The sequence below is a fragment of the Mytilus trossulus genome, chromosome 8, assembly GCF_036588685.1.
Source record: "Mytilus trossulus isolate FHL-02 chromosome 8, PNRI_Mtr1.1.1.hap1, whole genome shotgun sequence".
NCBI lineage: Eukaryota > Metazoa > Mollusca > Bivalvia > Mytilida > Mytilidae > Mytilus > Mytilus trossulus.
This window is the reverse complement of record NC_086380.1, coordinates 30393164-30420956: the sequence shown is the minus strand read 5'-3', so window position 1 is coordinate 30420956 and position 27793 is coordinate 30393164. Positions and strand designations below refer to the sequence as shown.

At 30.6% G+C, this 27793-nt stretch overlaps 2 protein-coding genes and 1 long non-coding RNA gene across 4 annotated transcripts in view; 1 reads left to right on the top strand and 2 right to left on the bottom strand.

Annotated features, from left to right (window-relative positions):
* LOC134680796 (uncharacterized) overlaps positions 1–23295 on the bottom strand; it is a 44278-nt gene extending 20983 nt beyond the window's left edge. The window contains exons 1-15 of the mRNA XM_063540031.1: positions 23182–23295; positions 22407–22725; positions 21345–21491; positions 20166–20296; positions 18872–18971; positions 18203–18344; positions 17352–17565; positions 10717–10840; positions 5925–6102; positions 4468–4646; positions 3811–3954; positions 3236–3397; positions 2471–2586; positions 1863–1992; positions 929–1211 (exon numbers count right to left, since the gene is read on the bottom strand). Of these exons, the coding sequence (XP_063396101.1) occupies positions 929–1211; positions 1863–1992; positions 2471–2586; positions 3236–3397; positions 3811–3954; positions 4468–4646; positions 5925–6102; positions 10717–10840; positions 17352–17565; positions 18203–18344; positions 18872–18971; positions 20166–20296; positions 21345–21491; positions 22407–22523 (2167 nt within the window). The 5' untranslated portion in view covers positions 22524–22725; positions 23182–23295. The remainder of the gene's footprint in view (positions 1–928; positions 1212–1862; positions 1993–2470; positions 2587–3235; positions 3398–3810; positions 3955–4467; positions 4647–5924; positions 6103–10716; positions 10841–17351; positions 17566–18202; positions 18345–18871; positions 18972–20165; positions 20297–21344; positions 21492–22406; positions 22726–23181) is intronic.
* LOC134680797 (uncharacterized) lies at positions 6139–8781 on the top strand. Of its 2 annotated transcripts, XR_010100508.1 has the most exons (4): positions 6139–6768; positions 7606–7813; positions 8317–8383; positions 8747–8781. It is a non-coding gene; the product is annotated as an uncharacterized LOC134680797 (long non-coding RNA). The 2 variants fall into 2 exon arrangements; XR_010100507.1 differs by lacking the exon at positions 8747–8781 and having other exon boundaries at positions 8317–8599.
* On the bottom strand, positions 22636–25713 carry LOC134727563 (SREBP regulating gene protein-like). Its single transcript, XM_063591944.1, has 5 exons — positions 25705–25713; positions 24734–24896; positions 23808–23959; positions 23182–23295; positions 22636–22725 (listed from the first exon to the last, which is right to left on the bottom strand). The coding sequence occupies exons 1-5, from the start codon at positions 25711–25713 to the stop codon at positions 22636–22638; spliced, it is 528 nt and encodes a 175-aa protein (XP_063448014.1).
* Positions 25714–27793: the final 2080 nt, after the last annotated feature.

The window sequence follows — 27793 nt, the reverse complement described above, 5'->3', positions numbered from 1 at the left end:
AATACACTATTACATAAAACATGCATGTAAGCACAGAATTAAAGCTAAATATAGTCTGACCATGGATATATGGTTTCCCCCCAAGCATAAATATAGAATATGGAATGTGATGTGTTATACCTCTTTGTTTACCATTATCTGCATAAGGTGGAGATAACCTGGGTTCTTCAGGAAATAAGGTTTGGAAGTTAATAAGCAAAGTTAATCTAGTAATATCATGTTACAGGTATGCATCATTAACATAAAATCAAAGTGCTTGTAAGCACTGAAGGGTAAAGATTGCTTTAATCTATCATAGGCAAGAAAATTAAACATTTCATTTTGTAATTGATTCAGCTGCAACTATGGACAATAGAAAATAACTCTAATCTTATTTAACAATGAATATGCATGAAATATTTGCCACTGGACGTTAAGCAAACAACAATCAATCAATTTAACTCTAATTTTAATTAACCATGATATCACTGATATCTTAAGAACAGACATTTAATTCTTGCACCTGCCACAAGTTATGTAATTTTCTTGAAAAGAGGTACATCATTTTGTAGTTGGAATATCAGGGCATATATTTGATCGATAAATTTCTGAAAATGTTCACAGATAGGATGTTTAGAATGTAACCAACAATGCACTATATTGTTGTGTATTTCAAAAGTAGTGATAAACTTTGGAAGATTTAGATATCAAATCAGTACCATATAGTTCATATTGCTTAAAAAAAAGCAACTTATTTCACATGTGAAAACTCATATTCATCAGTTTAACTCATAGCTATTTTTTGGTTAAAGCATAACCATTAAGAAAAAAATGCTTTTTAATGGTTTCTATAGCTACAAAGTCATTATAAGAATTGGAAGATGTAATATGATTACCAATGAGACAACTATCAACCAGTGACAAAATGTCATAAATATAAACAACTTACTTTGTGCAAATGTACCAGGTTTAGTATATTCCACTTTTAACATACAATATGGGTTAGCACCAAGTTCCTTTTCAACATCATATTCTGCTATGTCTAAATTCTCAAACAGAAATTTTTCGTCTAGATAGTAAATCTCATATACAGTGTTGCCATAGTTATCTTTTTCTATGTCCAATGCAACGGCTTCCTTAAGAGACATCCTGGTACGTAGACGAACACTTCCAAAGTAAGCAGTTACATTTAATTTCAAATATTTGGGATCAATGTTAGCAACCCATGGCTCCTGCAGGGAAAAAATTAGAAATAGTTGTAAAATCTGAATAAAATATTCTTAAGATGTGGCTGGCAAAAATGGCAAAGTAATCAGATATAAATAAGATCTGCTTTTGCTCTTTTTGTCAAAATGCAGCAAATACCAAATTTTAGGGCATTATTATGACCTGGCAGGGATTCAAGGCAATGACGCTTTTACACTAGACACTGAGGCTGCTCCCTAATGCTTTAATACTGAAATAATGTGTTCTTTCTAGAAACTCTACATTTAGATAAAAAAAAAAAAATCATCTCCATTATATAAACCACTACTATCCAACACAAACCTTTGTTTGAATATAAATAATTGATTTAAAAAAATAAAATGTTTCTCCACATTCTTCCACTTGTCTGAGATATTGCTGATATCAACGTGTAAAGCAGGGGACAAAAAACAGGAAAGACAGGAAACTCATTAAAATTTATTAATACTGTAAATTCAGAAATTATTGTGATGCTTTTAGTATTGCGAGAAATGCGACACGGTTATAATCCTTATAATCTAAACTCACATTTTTTAATTTCTTAAATGAATTAAACAGGATTTTTTTTTAATTTAGCAAAGTTTAGTAAAATAATAAATGCACACAATTATGTAAGAATTTACAGTACATGTACTTACCCTTTCAATGATCTCAGAAGGTATAACTAACTTCAATACTAAACATTTCAGACCAACTGAAGGTAACAACCCAGGTAAAGAAGGTGTCATTGGGGCTGATGGTAACTGACTCATTCTGGATACACCCGGTCTGAAAATATATACAAAACGTGTAAGGCATGATTGATTTATTAATATACTAAATAATTAAACTTGAAGTCCTTCTTTTCAGTAGTATTACAGAAATTTGTTATAAAATTTTGTAATAAAATTTTGATTTGACGGTTGCAAATCTCTGTTTTGATGTCTCCGCTGCGCGTCGCCAGTAAAACTGCATTTGCGACCGTCAAATCTACAATTGACAGTGGCAATTCTTCCAACTACAGTACTGTTATTCCTTATGTAGCTTTAGCTTGGCTATTGTATTAAACTTTTTCACAGGTTTCCATCACAAGGTAACTCCCTCTATTTTCTGTTCTATGACTGTATCAAGAAATATATTTTAAATTAATATCGCAGCCAATTTGGAGCAAGCCACCATTTTCTAAAGTACCTTTAATAAAGTTCACCTTAAATTGGACACTCTCAAATAAATTGAAGAGCACATGTAAATATACAGTGTAACTTACTGTATTCTTCTTCTATTTAGATAAGGGACCTCCATAAGATCTTTGCCACTCTCTAAATGGATCCATGCCATCTGAATATCTACTGTGTATAACTTGCTTGGCTCAAAAAGGAATACCTGAATTGTAAAATATAAAAGCATTAAAAATCTTAAAGCCAATGTATTATACCAATTTATCAATCTACAAACAAAACTATTCAGCAAATTGTTATTTCTTGTTATTTCTAAATGACATTTAACTGTTCAAAACATGATATTTATTTAATCTGGCTTAAAGGTAAAAACTTTTTAAGCATTAATCTCATCAAATATATATATCAATTTACTGCAGAGGGGGATATTAAAGGAAGGTTTGACATAGTGGGGAAGAATCTGCTAACCATTCCTGGGCACCTAAGATCAATCCATTTTTTTTGGTGGATTTCATATTACTCAGTCATTTTTATGAAGAGTTTTAAGGACTTGTTTGTCTTTCAAACGTCTTTCTGTTTTTGCCATGGCTGGTCAGCATCTTATCTACTTTTGAGCTTTGAAGGTCACTTGGTTGGAACCTCTTTCTTAGGAAAAGTTTTTATATTTTTAAATCTGATGAAAGAAGCATTGTAACACCCTTTTCAAGAAGGATTACCCTCAAAAAGATATTTTGGAGGCATATCTTGTCAGCTAATTTATCCTCAAAATTCAATTAAAATGAGTTATTTCATAAAATCCACTCCTTGCTAATCTGTATAAAAAGAAATTTCAGTCTAATAATATTTTTAAGCACCTCTTTCATGGTTTTGTAATCTCTAGCCTCCATGAACTTGTATCTAAGAAGCTCTACCAAGGCCAGACTGAAATTCTTCAGGACACTGTCACTCCAATTCTGCATAAATAGCTGGTCCCATACATACATCACTCCAGGTGTATCTAACACACTCACAAAGCCCTAAAATATAACAAGATGTAAGAAATAACTCATGGAACACATACATTGTGACATTATATTTACAGACGTAAGAAATAATTTGTGGAATCTTAATACTCACAAACCCTAAAGCATATACACATATAAGAAATGGTACATTGAACACATAACTATGATTAAAATAAAAAAAATAAAAAATATCGCCAAAACAATAAATTGAATATAAGATGGTCACACATCCCAGGTCTACAAATATTGAAATGACCATATGTATATGCTGAACAATTCCGGCACTAATTAAATAGATATATCTGCATAATGTCACAGTATCTTATTGTGTACGATTTTTTTTTTTTTTTAAATCCAACTTCTGTAGGTTATTAGAGAAGAAGCGAATAAGTGGAGTCATTATATTTGAAATTATACATAATTACCTCCCCTATCCACCGTCTGAAGAAAACCAGAGGGTCAGCCAGTAATTCAGTAGTAATATTTTCTTCTCTTTTACTCCCTGGGGTAGCCTTCAGGAGTTCCTCAGCCTTTGCTTTCTCTATACTAATCAACTGATGCAAAAATTCCTGTAATCATAGAAATATATTTTCAGTCTGATTTTGGATCTTTCTATTTGGTTACAATAAATTTTCATCAATTTTAGTATGATTGATTGATTGCTGGTGTTTAATACCCCTATTGGCTCTAGCAGCACAATTAGCTTTATCATGGCAGCCATTTGTTTGGTCAAAATCAAAGTGGAATGATAGAGAATGGTTGTTGGAAAAACTGAAAATGCTAGTCAATTAAAATAAAAAAAAACTGCCATGTTTGGGGTTTTTACTCACAACCTCAAAATCAACAGGCTAATGGTACGGCAGATGAAATACTTATGAATGTATAATGAAAATGAGTTTTTTAATAGATTGATAGATGACTGCTGAAACATCTAGTGGCAAATAATACATGCATTATTCAAAATAATGTCAAATATACTTCAAGGATTAAAAATCCGGGAAAAAATCAAGTTCCATTTTGTTGACCTTGCCATTTTGTGTTAATATGGTTTTTAGGTAAGCACATGTATAAAGATAATGTACCTTTTTGTTGACCTTGACATTTGTTGTTGCTATGGATTTCAGATGAGTATAAAGGTCAGGGTCAGTCAACATCATTGTATTCATGACTTGTTCTGCTATAGCAAACACCTGAGGCCATGTTGGAAAACAGCTGGAGTTTAACAGATCTAAGTACATGGCAACTTCATACACATGTTCACCTGTAAAAATACACATATATTATACATGAACTGGATCTAAGTACATGGCAACTTCATATACATGTTCACCTGTAAAAATACACATATATTATACATGAACTGGATCTAAGTACATGGCAACTTCATATACATGTTCACCTGTAAAAATACACATATATTATACATGAACTGGATCTAAGTACATGGTAACTTCATATACATGTTCACCTGTAAAAATACACATATATTATACATGAACTGGATCTAAGTACATGGCAACTTCATATACATGTTCACCTGTAAAAATACACATATATTATACATGAACTGGATCTAAGTACATGGTAACTTCATACACATGTTCACCTGTAAAAATACACATATATTATACATGAACTGGATCTAAGTACATGGCAACTTCATATACATGTTCACCTGTAAAAATACACATATATTATACATGAACTGGATCTAAGTACATGGCAACTTCATATACATGTTCACCTGTAAAAATACACATATATTATACATGAACTGGATCTAAGTACATGGTAACTTCATACACATGTTCACCTGTAAAAATATACATATATTATACATGAACTGGATCTAAGTACATGGCAACTTCATATACATGTTCACCTGTAAAAATACACATATATTATACATGAACTGGATCTAAGTACATGGTAACTTCATACACATGTTCACCTGTAAAAATACACATATATTATACATGACCTGGATCTAAGTAAATGGCAACTTCATATACATCTTCACCTGTAAAAATACACATATATTATACATGAACTGGATCTAAGTACATGGTAACTTCATACACATGTTCACCTGTAAAATTACACATATATATTATACTTTAGTGGCATACTTTGAGTTTTCCTGCTTGAATTGATTATATGACACTGTTAGAGAAGACAATGTAATGCATAATTTTGAAATAAAACTTAAATTTATGTTTGTGGGTGCTTTTTTCAAATTAACTAAATGTATATGTACATATGTGTCTGAGGTGATATTGGTCATGTATTTATCACATGTTTACCATAATAAATTTATACTTGTATGATGAAAATTAAAAGATACCTGAGTATATATGTCAATAAGAAAGCAGCTCAATGACACAAATTTCCCTAAATGACATCTAAATATCAATATCTATATAACTTTACAAGTAAGTGTCTTTATAATATGTCAAGTTCTACATTCCAATTTTACTCATTTAATTTCTTATTTGGTATTGGTGTCAAAGTGTATACTGACAAAATAGTAGTATTTTACCTATTTCTGTTGTAGTATTAGAACTCCTTTGGAAGGCCAGTTGTAACGGGAACAACCAGTGTATGAGATAGGGTTCATAACTTCTGTCATAGACATACAGCACGTTCAGTGCACGACAAGATTCTTTGATGTGAGAATCAGATTTGTAAGCAACCATACTGGTCGTTTTATTGTATGTCTGTAAATAAATTTAAAATAAATGTGAGTTAAGGTAGCTCCCGACACTAAGGGAGATAACAACGTTTTACTGATGTAAAACTGGTTCCCGTTAAAAAAAATTAGGATATATCGCCTATATATCTAGGTCACGGTAACAGTTCCAATGTCGTCTGTTGACAACGTGTGTAAACAACTTCTAAGTTACAGCCCATCGCTCAGAAGAAAGGAAGGTTTATCAGAAAGGATAAATGCATGCGTTCTTTTAAAATAAAGAATATGAATAGCTTCAACTTGAAAGTTCACACAGTCTTAAATGATTCTCAACTTATAAGATCATATGATATAAGTTTTTGGAAGTTGGAGAAATTCGGCGTCCGATCACAGACAGTGACTCTCCGTTTGACGAAACCTGGAAAGAAGGTCGAAGGATAGCTCTAGTTGATCACCTAGTGCAGAATAAGTTCGTTAAGATATAAAACTGTCCCCTGCGGATACTGTCTGTGAACGGAAATACGACCGTCAAGGCTTGGACCAGGAGCCGAGGCGGAGGCCGTGGAGCATTTTGTCCATACCATATCGTTGTAGCTGCAGTGAATGTAACCTGCTTATCATACATGTGTAACAATGTTGAAACGAGGAAAGAAATGGAACTGGTGAATTGTTATCAATTCAAAAGCTGTACATGGTAAGAGTTCAATTTTCTCTTTAAACATTTTAATTTTACTGGGTGGAGAAGGTGTATGGTTTCATGTCTTGAATAAATGAACCTGCCCCACACCTCTCTTTTTCTTTCTTCAATTCCCCTCTATTATGGTCTGGGGTTTATGTGGTTTGAGGGTAAAAAGTTTTATTTTGAGGGGAAGTGCTGCTCAAATTTTTTATGAAGCTGGACTTCGTAATTTTTCTGGAATTTTGCCCCTGGAAGTTATTTATCATTTTTGCAATGAACACAAAGACATCTATACATAAGGGACTTTTTAGTTTTGCATCCAAAAGGGGAGGATTCTTTTGTAAATACTTATTTGGTAGCAATTATATAACCATAAATAAAATTAGAATTGAAAAGTAAACAAATGCAGTCACAATGATTCATTCACAAAAATAATGTTTTACAAACTTAAAATATTAGTTTTCTTTATTTTATCATCAGAATTTTCATATTTAATAAGTCTTCTTTTGCATGTGATCAGAGACCAAGTGGTCTGATACCTTACATATTTAGTCATTTAAAACACCTAGAATAATGTGTAGAATGCAGAATAATGCATGAAGGCAAAAAAGAAAATCAAGAAGGAGGGGGGGGGGGCACCCACCCTCATTCCACATTATTAGAAATAAATATGAGTCTGTGATCTATAAGAAAATAGATAGACATGAATTCACAATCATATTATATAAATATAAATTGAAAAAATCAATTGTAATAAAATTATGAACTAAGTCTAAATAGTTTATAGTTTATCTAATTAACCAATACATGTGCCATGATGTGCAGAATGACATTTCATGTCATATTTTTCAGGAATGATACATGCAGGAATTTGTGCCACACATTTCAACAATTTCCTTAATGGATTGAATGTACTTTATGTGAATTCATCAGCCATACTTAAAAAGAAAAAGGAGAATGAAACTGGAAAGAAAATATTTGCAGTTGCAAAAGAATGCTGTAAATAAATTCAAAAGAAGAAACAGTTTTAAACATGGTTAATTTAATGAATAATTGGAAGGTAATTAAATCTTTAGTCATATAATTTCAAAGTTTTTTTTTTATAATTTTCCTAAGTGGATATAAAGTATAATGAGGACCATAATTATATTCATATTTGCACTTAAGCAGTCATAAAAATGATTTAAAAGATCTTGGAAATAATTTCAAGTTTAGGGTAAATTTTTTAAATCAATTTTGTGGTAAAGCATTGTTATATATATACTTAAAGACTTTTATGTATAAAACATGTCAGAATTTGTTTCAACAAAAAATATTGAACTAGAATTAGTAACATTTGTATTTATTAAATGAAATCTATATTAATGTATAATTTCAACAAATTTAATGAAACCTATTTGGTTTTGAAAGCCTTTATACATATTATTATTACAAATTTCATTGTTAACCGTCTGAGTTTCCAGTTAATTTTAAATGTAATATGTTTCAGCTATAGTATTTGAACACTGCATGCACTTTCATTTATATATATTTGTAAATTTTGTTACTACTTTTTTTCCTTAGGTTGAAGCTAGTTTTGTTGCAGAATGGCAAATGTTTGGTACTGGTTGAAACTATGAAAGTGATACAGGTAAATTTAAAGAATTTAGGCTTAAACTTTATTAATAGAAAAGATATTCCCAAATGTCAAGGTGAAAGTGGACATTGTAGATTCTAAACAACCATGTGAAAGCAACAGTCTTCTATGGTGAGAGGATGCCATACTTAGCAATGATCTTGTTATTATATGGAATATGATTTTTTTTCTAAGTTTCAATGTGAGTGGATTTATAGTTTTTTCATTAAAAGAAATGGCTTTTTTATCATTATTTTCATTATTTTGATATTGAACAACCAACATTGATAACAAGTAATTTAAAACTCTCACTTATTATAAATCTATATAATATAAATTTACTTATTTAAGTTTTTTTATATTTGTTATCAATTGTAGGTCCCATGGTAATCATTTAACAGCAGGTTTTTAACATCAGTTATGCAGAAAAATGAAGGATGGCTGTCAATGGTAAATACATACATTTTAGGATGATTACATGTAGTTACCTTTGAGAAAAAACTTGAGGTTTCATTTGATACTTTTTAATCTAATAATGGTGTTTTGATTGGATTAATTTTGCACTCACTGAAATAATATATAGATGAAGTAGTTTATTTGTATATATTACACCTTTTCATTACAAATAAATAAATTAACCTTTCAGGTAAATGCAGCATCAGAATATTCCCCAAGAAAGTTTACCCAGAGAGTTTGGGAAAGTATAAATAAGACATTAGAGAGGGAAACACTTACAGTTAACCAGAAAACAAAGATTTTAAAAGAAAAGAATTGCAACTAATAGTAATATGATATATCTGACTGGGAGCAACATGTACTATTCAATATAGAAGGATTGACAATTTTGACTGAGAACAGAGTGAACTTTAATAATGCTATGACTATCAATCAATACTTGACTGAATCAGAGGAGTAAACTATTTACATATTTGTAAATATAACAATTATATGTTTGCTTGATTATTGAGGCATTCAAAATAAAGAAAGTTGAAAAACCTTTGAAAAAGTTATAATTTCATAATTTTTTGGTTATGTTACTATGACAACTGAAATATATAATGTATTATCATTATGCTTCATCAACTTAAATCATTTATTGTGGAAAAGGTGACAAAGTCTTTTTATCCATTTACTTGCATGACTGTTATCTCAATAAAATAAAAAAAAAATATTTGGTGATTTTTGCTAACTTCTGACTAATTTATTTTGCTCATTTAATACCACAGTAATGCTAATGTAAGCTGCATTATAATATATCATAGTATTTGTTCACATTTACATAGAAGCCATGTGTTGTTGCTCTAAAATCATGGGATTTGATCTTCTATCGTCTGTTTGGTTGTAACTCTTGCACATCAGAACAATGCACAAACTTGAATTTTCCAACTTCGTGTCCTGTTGCCATGGTAACCGTTGTTCATAGAAACAAAATAAATGTTCTCATTTCATTGCCTTGTGAAACTATTATTCTGTGAAAGTTTAACAAAGGATATGACAACATATGTCACACTTTGGTGAAGTTTGGTCACCGATGATGAATGATATACAAAAAACTGCTGATGATCACTGTTTCGTTAGGGGTCACAAAAACGTTTTTGGGGCAAAAAATAGTCTGGTGACCCATATTTTTTTTGATTTTTTTTCAAAGCTCATTGTAATGACCATCTTATGTCAAATTTAAAAAAATATTCATTGGACCATTATTTTGGAAATTTAAGAAAAATAGAAATTTTTAACAAAATCTGTGTTTTTTTTGGTGGTGCAATGTTGATGAAATTGGAGCTGAAATCAATTAAAATGAATAAAACTGCCATTATTTGTGTTTTATTTTCATTTCAAATAATAATTTTGTAATAAATGTAAAACAAACCTTTCAAAATACTTTCAAAGGCTTAAAAAAAATCCAGAGTTTCTACATCAGGTATGTTTTTATGCATACACGTGATATACCAACTTTGGCGACCGTTACCATGGAAACGAGTCTGGTGACATACTATTTTTAACTCAAATTTTTATAGAGGCCATTGCATAGTATATGTATGCAAATTTAAAAAAAAATTCAATGGGGGGAAAAAAATTGCTATATCTGTAGAGTGCCACCTTAAAGGGTGTCAGAAATGAGAAATATAGATATAAATGTTAAAATGACACTAAAAAACAAAAAAATCCTCAAGCCAATTTTATTTCAAGAGTTCGATTACATTCTATATTAATTCTCAGGGGTTAGTGAAGAGTTATTTTTTGTCTGAACTTTAAATTTTTACATTATTTTAGTCTTTAAATACATACACAGTGCTTCAAAAACATGTAAAAAAAAATCTATTTTCTTTTTTAGTAGGTTATTTTACCTCAATTACAGCAGTCTGTATGAGACCATGAATTGGTGAAAATGTGGCCCTGCTTATCTTCAAATCTTCTATTCCTCTTGAGACAGCTTTAGCAAACCTTTCTCTTACAACTTTCTCAACATTACTAAAAATGCAAAACATTTTAATTTTAAAACAAATCATTTCCATATTGCACTATGAACTCAGAATTATGTGCTGGAATTTATCATTGCAATTGTTGAACAATGTATGATAATGGGAGAAAATAACAGTTACAGAAAATATTGAATAAAAAAAAAGGTGTCATTTTTTTTGAAAATGGAAGTTTTTAATCATTGGACACATATCTCCAAATTTATTAATAATAAAAATATTGCAAAAATCCTGAATAATCAGTATTTGTGATGTCAACCAATGCATACAAAAGAGAATTGTTTTAAAAGTTGACAATGTTGGCTATGAGAGGAACTAGAGTTTACACACAAAACCAAAGATCTTAAAAATCTAATTGATAATCACTTTCAAATGACATGAGCTAGACTAGAATGTGTTTCTACTTGCAATATCTAAAATTATCTGTTGAAGAATTAGATATGGAGATCACCTGATTACCTCAGAAACTCTTTAGTTAATATAATATATGCAAATTGCTTTAAAACCCATTTCTCTTTAGCAATATCCTAATAAAATAGTATATAAGATGCTCCTCTTCAAAACTCCCACCCACACATTGAAAATGAAGAAAGCACTATTTTTCCTAGCAAAAGTACAAAAGTACACTATTGGTCAAGTACAAGTATCCATGATGTTTTTTTTTCTGCTTTTAGCCATTATTTCTAATGTAATCTCTGTGTTTTGTAGTTTCTTATTTTTTAATATTCCTAATACCATGTGTTTTGTTGTTTTTTATTTTTTAATATTCCTAATACAATGTGTTTTGTTGTTTTTTATTTTTTAATATTCCTAATACAATGTGTTTTGTTGCTTTTTATTTTTTAATATTCCTAATACAATGTGTTTTGTAGTTTCTTATTTTTTAATATTCCTAATACGATGTGTTTTGTTGTTTTTTATTTTTTAATATTCCTAATACAATGTGTTTTGTTGTTTTTTTATTTTTTAATATTCCTAATACAATGTGTTTTGTAGTTTCTTATTTTTTAATATTCCTAATACAATGTGTTTTGTTGTTTTTTTATTTTTTAATATTCCTAATACAATGTGTTTTGTTGTTTTTTTATTTTTTAATATTCCTAATACAAATTATGTGTTTTGTAGTTTCTTATTTTTTAATATTCCTTATACAATGTGTTTTGTAGTTTCTTATTTTTTAATATTCCTAATACAATGTGTTCTGTTGTTTTTTATTTTTTAATATTCCTAATACAATGTGTTTTGTTGTTTTTTATTTTTTACTATTTATAATACAATGTGTTTTGTTGTTTTTTATTTTTTAATATTCCTAATACAATGTGTTTTGTAGTTTCTTATTTTTTAATATTCCTAATACAATGTGTTCTGTTGTTTTTTATTTTTTAATATTCCTAATACAATGTGTTTTGTTGTTTTTTAATTTTTTACTATTTATAATACAATGTGTTTTGTTGTTTTTTATTTTTTAATATTCCTAATACAATGTGTTTTGTTGTTTTTTATTTTTTAATATTCCTAATACAATGTGTTTTGTTGTTTTTTATTTTTTACTATTCCTAATACAATGTGTTTTGTTGTTTTTTATTTTTTAATATTCCTAATACAATGTGTTTTGTTGTTTTTTATTTTTTAATATTCCTAATACAATGTGTTTTGTTGTTTTTTACATTTTAATATTCCTAATACAATGTGTTTTGTTGTTTTTTATATTTTAATATTCCTAATACAATGTGTTTTTTTGCAGACAACTCCAACTCGAATCGTCATGTTTTTCACTATGTTTCATGTTATTTCAATCTATACTGTACTACTAAAGGAAGAGAACAATTTCATTGAGCCGCAACTCCTGTGAAACAATACATAGTGAGAAATATTTTTATAATAACATATAAATGTAGTGTTTTGAACTTTCTAATTTAGTCTTTGAAGCAATCTTTTTTTAACTGAAAACACCAATTTTTGGGAAAATATTCAAATTAGGAGAGAGTATTTATGATTAATCCATGTCTTTTATGCTTTTGCACATGGTTATTCGACAAACTGCCTGCAAAATTATTTTTTCAACACTTGCCTAATTGTACAACTATCTTTACAGACATATTATAGTATATGCTATTAAAAACAAATACAAAAGTTTTTTAAGGAACTGTCATTACTGATTTCTATCAATGTCATTCTTTGGCATATAAAAATGGTAAGACCAAGCTTTATAGTCTCTGATATAAACTGAACTAGTTTTTGATCAATCTAATTCATTAACATGGTTGTGAATCATAATTTTATGCATACATTGGTGTGTCATTAGAAGATGATGATTTTAATCAATTGGTAAGAGATCATTAATATACATAATATTCATTAATATAAATCACACTTATTCCAAGTATAAGTAAAATGTATGTATAGGAATATTCATGATTGTTATGAAATTGATGATAATTACACCAAATAATTAAAAAATTGTCTTGAAATTCACAAATTTAGTGGAGTTCTCCCTAAGACATGTCCATGAGTCCTGTATTCATAAAAATCTCTAAGTATTTTTTATCATTTTACAACAAAATAAAAAAAAAAATAATCTAAACTTAAAGTCTATTTACTGCTCTCATTGAGACAAATACAACAAGAATATGTACATAGTACATGTATGCCTCAATCACAGTATATATTTCCATGTTTAGTGGACCATGATGTATGAAAATGGGGTCAAAACTCTAATTTGGCATTAGAATTAGAAAGATTTTATAATAAAGAACACAGGGTTTAAGCTAGGATTTTGAGGGCTTTAGTCACTTTTGCGCGCCATGAAAATCAACCTTTTTTTTGTGTAACAGCAAGGAACCAAGGATGTATGTTACTAGCTTCATCTTTGACTCTGTCAGATTTTAAAGGACTTGTAGGCATGACTGGCAGTCAGTATTGTATGATTTGACTGTATTGGTCCTTATTATGAAAGATTCTGACATGGGATGTGGAAACTTAGTTCACAATTTCTATTCAGTTTGTTCCAGAGGACATTCCTGAACAACACAAGTTGGATTCAATTTTTTTAAACAAGGAATCACAGTAGGAATTAACTTGCAATGATTTTATCACTGCATAATCATTATCCTTAAAGAACGTCTAAATAGATGTCTGGAAATCATTTCTATTAGGTTGGGACTGTATAAAATCCTTTTTGGAACGAGTATAATGACTGAAAGGAGGTTGTAAACAAATCAGGAATGGATAACGTTTGCTACTTTCGGTTTTAAAATGAAACGAAAACGGGAAGTGACACGTGGATATTAAATTCAAAACGAGTCCGGATTTATCAGGAAATTATCATTTTTCGGTTTTAATTCCTTTAGTTAGAGATATATATTTGTCTCTCTCGTTTAATTGCTTCTAAATGATTTCGTATTTTACGTTTTTTTTATGAGAGTCTATAAATAATTAAAGGACTACTTTCACGCATGCGTAGCACAAAGTACAGGAAGCACCTGTTTAACTTGTGAAGAATTTGAACGTTTTGAATAAAGTTCTATATAATATTTTTTAAATGGAAATATCGAAAGTTTTTTATGGCAATTTATATCAATTGTGACGAAAATGCGTTCAAATGACGAATCTACGACAAACAAACTTCAAATTGTGATCTTTTGAGAAATAATGAAATTCAAATGCGAACTGTCCGGGAGTATAAACAAATTGTTTCGATCAAATGACGAAACTATTCTCCTGGTTGTTGACCAGCCAAATGACTGATTTTCCTTGGAAAATAATTAATTTATAATGGTCAATTATGATTTATTAGCAATTAACGGATTAGTGACCCATCGGATGGCGAAAGGCAGATTAGTTGTAATCACAACTTGTAACACCTGTTGAAAATGTTAATTACCTGGGGGTCATAAACTTGTCAAAAACATAAAGTCAGGTAGATTTATAGAATTTTAATGAGAAAATATTTTTACACTTTCTACATTTAAGTGACGAAATTGATTTGAAAAACTTTCGTCAATGCCAAAACCCTTTCGTAAATTACGAAAGTGACGAGCGCTAGAAAAATCACTGAAGAACATGTGTACTAAGTTTCAAGTTGAGAGAACTTCAACTTCATAAAAAACTACCTTTACCAAAAACTAACCTGAAGTGGGACAGACGGACAGTCCAATGAATGGTTGAACGGATGAACAACCAGAAAACATAATGCCCATAAATGGGGCATACAAATTATATAGCCATAAAATTTCACACTAACCAAACATGACAATCCCCAGGACTTGCCTTCTAAAATCCTGGATGAGAATTCTGTTTTTATATTATCAAGAGCTATTCATATTGTAATGTTAGGAAATAATAATTCTCAAATGAACAGCTTGATTCTAATATCAACTAGATTTCCAATAGTTTCGAGTTTTTACTTCTAATTTTTATTTGCAATGGCTCTTGATAATTAAATTTAAAATTGACCACTTACAAGAAAATTTGCTAAACTCATGTATAAATTTTCTGTAAAAAAACACATCCTTAAGTACGTGTAAGAGTTCTGTGTTTCTCAGGGGCGGATCCAGCCATTCTAAAAAGAGGGGGGGGGCCTAACCCAGGACAAAGGGGAGTGCCAATTACATGTCTCCATTCAAATGCATTGATCGTCCAACCCCCGGAACACCAAACCCCCCCCTCCTCTGGATCTGTGTCTGGTGTTTCTGCTGATTCTGCAATGTATTTAATTACTATACTAGCTCTTTGCATGCATTCTCAATAATCTTTATCACAATGTCACCTTCTTTAGCACAATATCTAGTCACACAAACTTACCAGTCACTCGGCTCTCTTGAAAATCATAAAGAATTTTACAGTTTATACACTATTTAAGTATTATTCAAAAATTATCTATATAATCGTGTGCTTGAAGAGATTAGTTTAAACATGTCTTAAAACTCTGGATTTAATTTCTATGTACCCTATGAATGAATTTTTATCCATTTTCAGATAATTTTTCACAGATTCAATAATTTCACTAACATTTGAGGAAAACTTTCTGAATTGTATTAAGCCCAAAAGAAAAATTCTGTTAAAAATCTTATAGTTCAAATTTTAGTCACTACTAAAATAACAGGCATTAATTCATGGTTGCTTTATATTTTACAATAAACAGCTGCGCCATGAGCGCATGATACGCCCGACGTCTTGTGTGGAAGTTTTATGCAATAATCATAAATAGTTTCTGAGAAAGTTTTAAGCAATAACCATATATTATTTTTGAGACACGATGGGACATGTAAAACCCCCAACCCTGTTTTTTTTTTTTTACAAAAAACTAAATATCACTATATAAAATAAAATTTTGAATCAAAACCAAAAAGTATACAGATCTTTAGATTAATATAACAAAGAAGTGTGTAAAGTTTTAAGCAATAATCATAAATTATTTTTGAGATAAGGCGCGACATGTAAAAAAAAACTCCTGTTTAACAAAATACTCAATAACTCCAAAATAAAGTTTTAAATCATCACCAAAAAGTATACAGATCTTTAGATTAATATAAAAAAGAAGTGTGTAAAGTTTTAAGCAGTAATCATAAATTGTTTTTGAGATACGGCACAACATGTAAAAAAAACCTCCCCCTTTTTTACAAAATACTCAATAACTCAAAAATGAAATTTTGAATCATCACCAAAAAGTATACAGATCTTTAGATTAATATAACAAAGACATGTGTAAAGTTTTAAGCAATAATCATAAATCGTTTTTGAGATATGGTGCGACATGTAAAAAAACCCTCCCCCTTTTTTACAAAATACTCAATAACTCAAAAATAAAATTTTGAATCATCACCAAAAAGTATACAGATATTAAGATTAATATAACTAAGAAGTGTTTAAAGTTTTAAGCCATAATCAAGAATCGTTTTTGAGATACAGTGCGACATGTGAAAAAAACACACCCCTGTTTTAGTTACAAAGTGCCGTAACTCAAAAAGTTTTAATCTTATTTTCACCAAAAAATATACAGATCATTTGACCATCATAAGAAACAACTATATTAAGTTTCATTAAATTTGGATAAGTCCTTCTCAAGTTACGGTGTGACATGTTTACGTCGGGAAGACGGACAGACGGACGGACAGACGGACGGACAGACGGACGGACACCGGACATTTGTATACCATAAAAATTCCCGTCAAAATTTTGACGGGCGTATGAAAACGTTAAAAGAATCAATGGACTATAATTTTTTTTTCTCTTTTCCTAAAAAATATACAATGGATTCATTCATTTTCATGATTCTCATGAGTATCATTTTTTGTTGAATCAGGAAAAGTTCCATTTTCGTGGATATTAGATTTTGTGGTTTTCCTTAAGTCAGCATATATTTATATACAGAAAATTCATAATTGGTTGAACACTTTAATTCATGGTTTCCCTGTATGCAAGAAATCCATGAAAATTGGTTTCCAAGGAATAACAATGAATTCATAGTAAATCAAATTTACAAATCTCAATAGAGTATTTACCCTTCGTGTAATCTTTTCCTTTCTTCTTTGAAGAGAACATCAGACCACATGAAGCTTCTGAGTGCCCCAGGGAGTTGTCTCCCATGCAGACTTCTGGCCACATGATCAAACTTTCTTGGATCTCGTTCCAGTACTGCTAAAATGGACCTTCCTATAGCATCACTCTGTGGGCCCCACAATGGTGGAGGGTCCCCATCAACTCTCTGTACCATTTCTGCAAATAAAAAATAAGCAATATGTTTGACACAGATATTGGTTGAAAATAGTGCTATTTCTTTAGAGTTCATGTAAGTTACAGTAAATAGGCTATGACTTGTATCATGTGTATTTTTCTAAGATTTTGCATACAATTTGGATTTGTTAAACCTTTTAAAACTGAAAATCAAGGAAATAAGGCATATATATATATATATATATCTTTTATTATTTATATATTACTGATATTACTTATAAAGTTGTATGCAAAACTTTAGCAAAATCTGTGACATGGTCATTTTCTTGACCTTAAATTTATTATTTATCTATTGAAATGATACATTCAAATAAAATTAGAGAACGGAAATGAAAAATTCAACAATTTTCTCTTTGGAAAGGGGAATAAGAATGGTTAAAGTGACGCCACCAAAATTCAAACTTGATCTGTGTTTTTTTTGTTAAAAGCCTTGTATATTAGTTTCATAGCATTTGGTAAAGGCGAACTAAAGACGAAGAACGGAAACCAATTTTGGGATGGACAGACATAGAGTGCAACCTATGGGCGTATGGACAAACCTATGGATGTATGGACAAGGGTTAAATTTATTGCCTTCATGCTACAGCAGGCCATAAAAATCATTGAAAGTTCTTCCTACCTTTGATAGCAGCTGATGATGGCTTCTTTTCTGAGGCAGGTGTTGATATAGATGACGATAATGAATTAACTTTATGTCTACTAGGGGCCGGAATCTTCAAATCAAGTTTCCTTTCCATCATAATTTCACTTAACTTCTTTTTCTACAAATAAATTGTATATAATTTTTTTTTATTTACATTCTATAAAATTTATACCGTATAGCAGGTTATTTTCGCAGGTGAAAAATTTAGCGATTTTCATTGAATAAGGTATACAAAATATTTTGGCGTTTATTATTTTAGTGGATTCAAAACTTGTATCATACCTTTGAATGTGCACTTTTAAATCGACATAATTTATTTTGGCGGTTTTGGTCTTTTTGCGAAAATAAGAGAAAATAAACCGCTATACGGTATTATCAAGATATTAGTATCACTTTTCTTGTCTTCATAATTTAGAAAATAATGAAAATAAGACTACCCATTTGTTTTTTTCTTTAACAGTACTGTTTCAGGGGTATCTAAAGTCTGAGGTGATGCTACACACTTACAGTGACACATTGAGGTCAAACCATGGAAATTAAGATCTTCAAACTATCAACTTAATCTTGATGTTTAAACCTTACCGATAGATCTTGTTCCTGTCTGTATAACTCTCTATCAACTTAATCTTGATGTTTAAACCTTACCGATAGATCTTGTTCCTGTCTGTATAACTCTCTATCAAGCCCTCTGTTAAATATGTTATAAGAATGCTGCATAAACTCAGAATAATCCTGTGGTACATCTCTGCAAATACAAACATTTTATTTTAAGAAATAGTTCTAATTAAGAAATAATACCTTCATGTCATGCTCTATGCTCATTTTAACATGGGTAGGCATTTTATTTGTCGATATTTTACACTGAGCATTAGCGAGGTGTAAAATGTGGTCAAATATAATGCCTACCCATGTTAAAATGAGCATAGAGCATGACACGAAGGAATTATTTCGATTCTAATAGGTCTAAGCGTACGAAAATATTGTAAAAATGTTTGGCTTTTCCTGTTTCCTCCCCGAGGAGTTTGTGCATTACATTTCATATTTGATAAGTTTAAAAACTAGGAGCAGGGTAAATATATGTTGTTTTATAAAAATTATATAATAAAAATTTATGCTAGCTGCTTAAATGTATACATTTTAAAGGATAGCAATGAAAATCACGTTAATATACACAGTAAGTTCGTGCGCATGTGTCAAACATATTTTTTATGCTCATTAGAACACGGCTTTGTTTACAAAGCGTAATAAGGACGTCATATTAGAATATAAATCAAATCTTCTTTACATTGATTCTTTTGTGGTTTTTTTTGGTAAGAATAGTTCAGCCAAATCTCAAAATAATGCCTAAAATTATAGTAGACAAATTACAAGAAAGAGCATACACATGGTACACACATATATATGTCAATATTGAGTGATAAACGTGATCTTTTCATTGAAATGGTTTCACTACCTCAAATATAACAATTATAGAAAAAAATAATAAAATCTTGCTGTAAAGAAGAGAATTTTCCTTCGAACAAAAAAAAATCCCAGAAAAAGAAAAAACGAAAAGAACAGAACTTTTCTTGTATGCATTTTTGCGCCTGTCCCAAGTCAGGAGCCTCTGGCCTTTGTTAGTCTTGTATTATTTTAATTTTAGTTTCTTGTGTACAATTTGGAAATTAGTATGGCGTTCATTATCACTGGACTAGTATATATTTGTTTAGGGGCCAGCTGAAGGACGCCTCGGGGTGCGGGAATTTCTCGCTACATTGAAGACCTGTTGGTGACCTTCTGCTGTTGTTTTTTATTTGGTCAGGTTGTTGTCTCTTTGACACATCCCCCATTTCCATTCTCAATTTTAATAGTTAAAGAATCAATTAAATACCTGAAAACAAAGACACAATGGGCTCTGTTCATTTTACTTAAACTTGATCTAAAATCTAGGACAACTCACCCATTGTTTCCTGCCCCCAACATCTTTTGGTAACCTATATCTTTAACACATTTATACATCTGGCTGTTTAAGTAGGCCTGGGCTTCTTTTAATATTTTCTGTTTCTCATGAGGTGCCATGTTTGGATGTTCCTGAAAGAAGAACAAGTCATTTATTACTTTAAAAAACTCATCAAAGATATTAAGTAAAACACTTTGCTTTTCCCTGACCCTGAGTGCCAATAGTGATTTCTAGTCAACCTGGATTCAAAAGTTAATTTCTTAGATTAGGTTTAATAATACTATGGATTCGTTATTGTGGGTATCAATTTTTGTGGATTGAGGAAAAAATGTGTTTTCATTGATATTTGATTTGGTTGTTTTGTCAAAGTCTGCATACACACTGTATATAAAAAATGTGTACTTTGTCTAACAACGAATTCCCAGTTCACATGTACCTAAGAAATCAACAATAGGAATCCCACAAATATGAAGTAACAAATCCACAGTACACTTTGTTTCTTGAGAAATAAAAAAAAACAAAACAAAGTTGAAGCATTGAATTTTTGCAAATAAATTGAGGTACAATTTAAAGCACTTCTCTATTCCTAAGTCCCACCAATTCTTTCCATCAGTTTCAAAAACAGAAGTCAATTCTCCTTATGATTTTGAAGTAGTGAGCCTTGCAGTATGCAAGAAAAATCAAACAAAAGGAAAATGAAGAATGGACTTTGCAGTTATGCTTATTATTCTTCTTCTTTTAAAATAAGTTAGACCCATTGGTTGCAATTAGCTGTTTTCTGTCCTTTAGTCAGATTATTTTCTCCACATTCTCCATTTCCATTCTCGTGTGTAATTTTATTATCATGATTTAGAATCCAGTCTGCAAGAATCAGTACATTGATTTGGGAAGCAACCCTAATAAGAAATACCGTATAATTGGTTATTTTTCGCGGGTTGCAAATTTTCGCTTATTTTTTCGGATAGAACAAACTTGCCAAAATATATTCCGCCAACTTAAAACGGCAAATACAAAGGTATTGATAAAATCAGGAATCCGCCAAAATATTTCTTATACCTTATTCAATGAAAACCTTGAAATTTTACATCCACGAAAAAAAAACCTCTATACCGTAATGGAAATGACTTTGAAGAGAATATCAACCAGATAATGTGGGTACCAGTTCAAAGTTATTCTTACCAAAAGTTGTGGGTTCCAGTCAGCATCAGGTAAATACTTGCTGACGAATGGAATACCCAGATTCTGTAGGAGGGCCTCTTTCCTCTCTGGTTTACCAAACTGTCTCTCCACTTTCAATGTCAGACTTTCTGCTATCTTATCTTCAATCTGCAACATATAACCTTTACATGAAAAATATAAATCTTGAAGTTTTTGTCATTAAGAAAAGGAATTCATTGTTGTACAAAAGGTTACACAGTCGCAAATATTTTTTTTATCTCAACAGAGGGGAAATCATTATTAGCACTACCATGTGGATTTTAAAAATGGTTGCACTAAAATAACAATAACATCATATATAACTCTTGGTGTTTACTGCAGATTAGTCGTGCTATCCTTTATTCATTGTTATTTGCAGTATATCTCATAGTCAATTGTCTTGGTTGGGGGTCTCATTGGAGGGTTCCGATCCTGGATCCCGCTTACTGTTTTGTCAGATTCCTGTATCCGCTTACACTATGTATGTAAGCAAATCTCATTTTTTGTCATTTCCTGGGTCCCGCAAGATCTCATTTTCCGTTTTCACGACACAATAATTTGACTTTCACGTGTCACACTTACAAAAAATCGACAATCCTGTGTCACCCTTAGACCCCAATGAGACCCACTTGTTTTTTTTTTCTTGTTTTTTTATAAAGAGGTTTCTCCACACAAACTACTTAGGCACTTGTCTATTTAAAAGTCAAAATACACTTACCTGGTGCATTGAGTCAATGTCAACATAATATTAATTCAATATAAAATTCAAAAGCATAAAATTCTAACCATGAAATAAATAGAGTTGTACATAAATAAGTTCATTGGTTTTCCTGTTTGAATTAGCATGACAGACCCATTATCGCTTGCTTTTGCTTTATCATTTTTGCTCATTGTAGAATCATGAACTATAATTGCTAACACTACAGCATTAGTCTCTAGAGGATAATTGTCTTATGGGCAATCATTCCAAATCTCTTCATCTTATTTTGTACATTGCATGTTGTCTCCTTAAAATATTGTGGCTTACAGATATATCCTACCTACCTTATGCCATGGAGCATCTGGTAACAAAGTTTGTTGGTAACAGGAGTTCATCCATAGAACTTTAAATGGATTCTCCTCAGGCTTTTTCACCTTGGGTTTCTTGGTAGCTGTAGCCATTATATAAGGTACAACAAAAATTTACAAAAATATAAATACTATTTACACAATAAATTATACTATGTTCAATATATACAAAAAAAAATGTCCATTGGAATGTTAATTACATAGATTATGAAGTTAGAGACAATAGTTCCGGTGGATTTCCTCCATAACAGTACTTGGCTTTTGGATTTCTGTAAGAATTTTCATGCTGAACACTCTGAAATTAGAAAATTACATAATTGTTAAAGCATTTGTTGTATTTGTAGTTTTACACAATAATACTACTGTAGATACCAATTTTTATGGATTGAGGAAAACTTGCACTTTCATGGATATTTATAAAATTGAGAATGGAAATGGGGAATGTGTCAAAGGGACAACAACCCGAATTGTACACAAGAAACTAAAATTAAAATAATACAAGACTAACAAAGGCCAGAGACTCCTAAGTCTGCATATATTTATAAAGTAAATTTGTAATTGGTTGAATACTTCAATTTGTGATCCAATGAATAATATTTTAATGTATGTTCCTTTTAAACCAATTTTTAACAATTTAATTCCAAAATCCTATAACCCTCAAATTATATTTAGACTTTGTAGCCTTAGTTTTTAAAATCAAAATCATTATATGGCAGAAGATAGACAATCACTGTATATAATAAAAGATTACCTGAGACGATGTTCTACATTTAGCTAAACACAACTCGAATTGATCCCCAACGGATGCTAAAGATCTATCTCCTAACTGTCTTGCTTCTTCTAACACCCTTGTTAACAGAGATTTCTAAAAAAATATATGATATAAATATAATTCTGTAAAGCTGTTATAACAAATATTCAAACAACAACTTAAGTTACTGTCCACTTAAATAATAGATATAAGGTATTGAAAATAGAATATGATCATATCATTATCCTAAAGATTGGAGATATTAAGCATTTACTGATCAATTAATTGATTGGTTGACTTTTTGTGTGAGTTACCACACTTACAGCACTATTCACTATTTTGCAGTGGACAGTTTTTTAAGCAGAGGCAGCTGGAAGGCCCAACCAATTTTCAGTAGGAAAACTGACTAATCCAGCAAATTAAGGTTGGAGTCCAAATCACCTGTCACATGCAGGGATAAAGATTACGAAGATATTTCATGCATGTCTTCTCAGTTCTGTGTTCAACTGGGACTGTTAAAAGCTAATTTATATTGCTGTATATACATATATATATATATAAGTCCTTAGTTCAACAGATAACTTATATTCAAATCTTATATTTATCATAAAATTTGTATTCATTACCTTTTCAGGATTTAAACAACAAGAAACACAGAATTCAAACTGTTCACAGCAGCCATTACTACTACACTTATCACAGCGATGCTTTGATATATGCTGAAGAGTTACATCACAACATCCTCTATTGTCCAATTCGGTTCTGTTGCAGATATACCCTGTAAAATCAGAATAAAAGAATTCTTAAAGCTACAGTGAGAGGACTCAAGATAAAATTGTGCTTTTAACATAATATATATGACAGATCTGGAAAAGAAATGTTTTGTTTTACCAGTTTTTTCAAATTGAATTTGAAGCTATGAAAAGATGTCACTATTAGCAAATTTAATTCCTACTTCTAACATATCTAAAACTCTTTTAACTCGAATTAAACTGTAAGGCCTTGAAGGTGACACTACTATTAGCTCATGTTACATGTAACATGCAGACAATGTTTGATTGATCCTTATATTGTATATGATAGATGTTAAGGAAGCTGGTTTGTCATGTTTTGGATTTTTTGTCAAATTTTCGGAATCCTCTGGCTTTATCCATTTGTATGCCTTAAAAAAATTGCCCAGTGACCCTCATTTTTCTTTTTGTAAATCTTTAACAGTATAATGATGAGCCATCTGTTAAAGTCTGATAAAATTTAATTACTTTTTAACAGTTATTGAGAGTTTCAACTTGTCAATGATAAAGCTATGAAAAGTCAAGAGAGAATATTTTCCCGCTAAAATTTCAATGGCTAATATCTCGAAAACAAGCACGATAACCTATATATTTGTTTTGCTCTTTGGACTCCTTTATCGATTATTATTAATCCCTTTTCAATATAAACTAGTGTTTTGAAAAGTTAATTACTTTGAAACTGAGAGGCCAACTCCCTTAAATGCTATCAAGTAACTCTTGTGTGTAGAATGAAATCAGAGTATATCAGAACTAAAGTATACCTCTTTCATCAACAATTATCAACTTTCCTTGGACGGAATTCCTACAGGGTACAATTTTAGTGCTGTTGTTTGAGACTACGTCAGGCAGATTTGGTTTCCATTGAAATGGCTGTCTTCTTATGGCGTGTTTAGTTTCATAATCATCCTCAATGAGACTTGAATTCTGAAATAAATGAAAAATTAGAAAATATACCTAATTTTAAAGACTCAAAAAGTCCTGGTCGCATGTACAAAAATGTACAATGTAATTCTAGGAGTGCAAAAAAAGAAAAAAGCTTTCAAATGTTGAGCATGTTGGAGAGTAGAAGGAACATGGGATGTTATTTCAAAACATATATGTATATTGCCTGTACTCATTTTCCTCAGAGCATAGGAATACATGTAGCTCTTTCATTATGTTTATTGCTGTTTTTCAGTATTTTCATCTGAAGTTCACAATGAGGTCCTACATGTAAATAGTGTGTACAACAATACTTTTCTTCAAATCAAATTCAAATTTTTGTAGGAAATTCAGCATCAAGGTCAAGAATAGAATTAAAAGGTTTTGATAGTAAAATAAAACAGTTGAGTTAATCAAGGATTTGTCATGTTTGTATAGTAGCTATATCATGGCTATAGCTGGAGTCAATTAATTTAGCCCCAAAAAATATACCAAGCAATATCTTTCATATTAAAAAAAGACCTCAAGAATCTTATAATGGATGACATGGATGATGGATATTTTACACTGAACCTGGATTAAAAAAAATATATGGAATGTGTCCATGGCATTTTGCAAGTTATTATATTGTAGAAAGAGAGTTTTAAAAACACATTATAAGAAAATTAAAACAAATGTATATCATGTATATTATTGTTCTAAAACATGAGTAAAATTATTATCATAATACAACAGGGTATGTATATACGTCTTTGTGTAATATATAATAAATAAAAAAATATCACAAATAAATGTAGCAATTACATTGTACATCTATCATGTCTATATGGACCATAATTTGCTATTGCGCTCGTTTCCTATAACTATAGAAAAGTGATTAAATTGTGAATTACTGTAAGAAAAGTAGTAACTACATCTAAAGATGCCATTATTTTTATCAACATACAACTGTATGCTACTTTTCCCTAGAAAATACAATGTAATTAACAAATTTCAAAGATTATACAACCGTATTTTTGTGTCGTTTCACGCGTTACTTTTCGCTTCCAAAATGCATAACGCTGACTGATTTATAGATAATCGTCACCGGCAAATTTGTAACTTTTGCTTTCAAATAACAAGGAACATCGACCAATAAGAATAGTCAGAAGAAAATGCCGAGAACTAAAAGTATTTCTGTAGCAGGTGTAAGAACACTGGCGTGACTTTGGTGTCTGATTTCGTAACACAAATTTTAGATGATGTAATCTGCTTTGTTGTAATAGAATTCTTAAAAACAATATGCAAATATGAACTCTTGCGAGATGTTCAAACAGGTAAATCAGAGATGATTTACATTCTTGTTTTGATCTTCGTAAAAATTAAGTTAGAAAATGACTTTATCGTTATGCGTTACATTTCACACGAAACAGAAGTCCAGTTATTTATTAAAATTGTTTTTGTAGTTAAGTTCTAATCATTTCCGGTCATACGTGAAATATGTGACTAACATGTGATCACGCCCTTACCGCCGGACATACGATATACTAGGTCTAAACATTGTTTTTGTTTCCAATCCAACAGGATGTTAGCAAACATAATCTGTAGACTTGTTTCGTCTTGTTTAAAAAAGAAAAATACAATTTTCAAAGAGATTGTGCCGGGGGTCTATTATTTTTCCTATGTGCATAATGTTACATACGATCTTGTGTGAAAATAAATGCCCAATGACTTGACAAAATCAATTTCAGATTTGACCGACGTTTAAACACTCTTCAGGGTTTCCCCTGGGTCAATATTTTTTTTCGCCACCCCTTTCGCCAAAACAATTTATTTTTCGCCACTTTATTATTTTTATTGCAAATTGACACTAAAATATTTTTCTTTTAAAAGTTTCCTTTTTTCAGCCCCCCCCCCCCCCCCCCCCCCCCTCCCTTCCTAAATAAGAAATAAGTGTTTTTTACAACAAAACTAAGTATCTTATCACTTGGAATTGATCCCTCGTGTAAGGTGTAGTCATTTCATTGAATGATTACTCTCATGCCAACCTTTTGAATAGATTTCTTCATAACGACAGTTTTCTTTTCTAGACCATCGTAAATAAAGTAAAACTGTATGCTTGAAACACGTGTGTAACTGAAACGATTTTGAAGTACCCAGTCAAATCAATGATCTATATGGAAGTAAAATGATAAAGTTTTAAATCAGAGACCTTTCTTGCTTTTGAACATTTTTCGTCATAACAACAATTTTCTTTTCTGGACTATCATTAAAAGAAAGAGAGCAAGCGTAAAAAAATCTGCTTCAAACACGTGCGTTGCAATCTTATTAATAAATCCCTTTTGTGACATGTGACAGAGGCCATTTAACCATATCATTTTGTCATATCATACAATCAACACCTTTATTAATTAGTCCTTTGATGTCGATAGCTATGAATGCAATCAGCTGATTATTGATTTTCTGTCAAATCTTAACGAGTTCAAGGTGAATTCCTAGTATTGTCTGATCGGTAAAGTCAGAGAAACCCGAAATAAGTAAATAAACAAGATGGCTGAAAATAAATCGTTATATATAAATCGTTATATATATTTCTTTCGCCATATTCTTTCGCCAATGACGAATTTTAATCGCCACAATTATTATTTTTTCGCAAATTGCGAAAATGGCGACCACCAGCGGAAACCCTGACTCTTCGTTTCCCAATAACGATGTAAAGGGTCCTTGGAAAATTCAATCGAAATTACGTCTATTATCATGGTGCCGATGTTCGTTGGATTGATTCTGCTTCAGCAGTAAATATTACTGGATATTTAAGGTGAATAAAGATAATTTAATATAAAATACATGTTAATATACCGTTACACTTGGAATGTACAAAGTTGGCATCTTTGTCACAATTTTTTATTATTTTTTTTTAT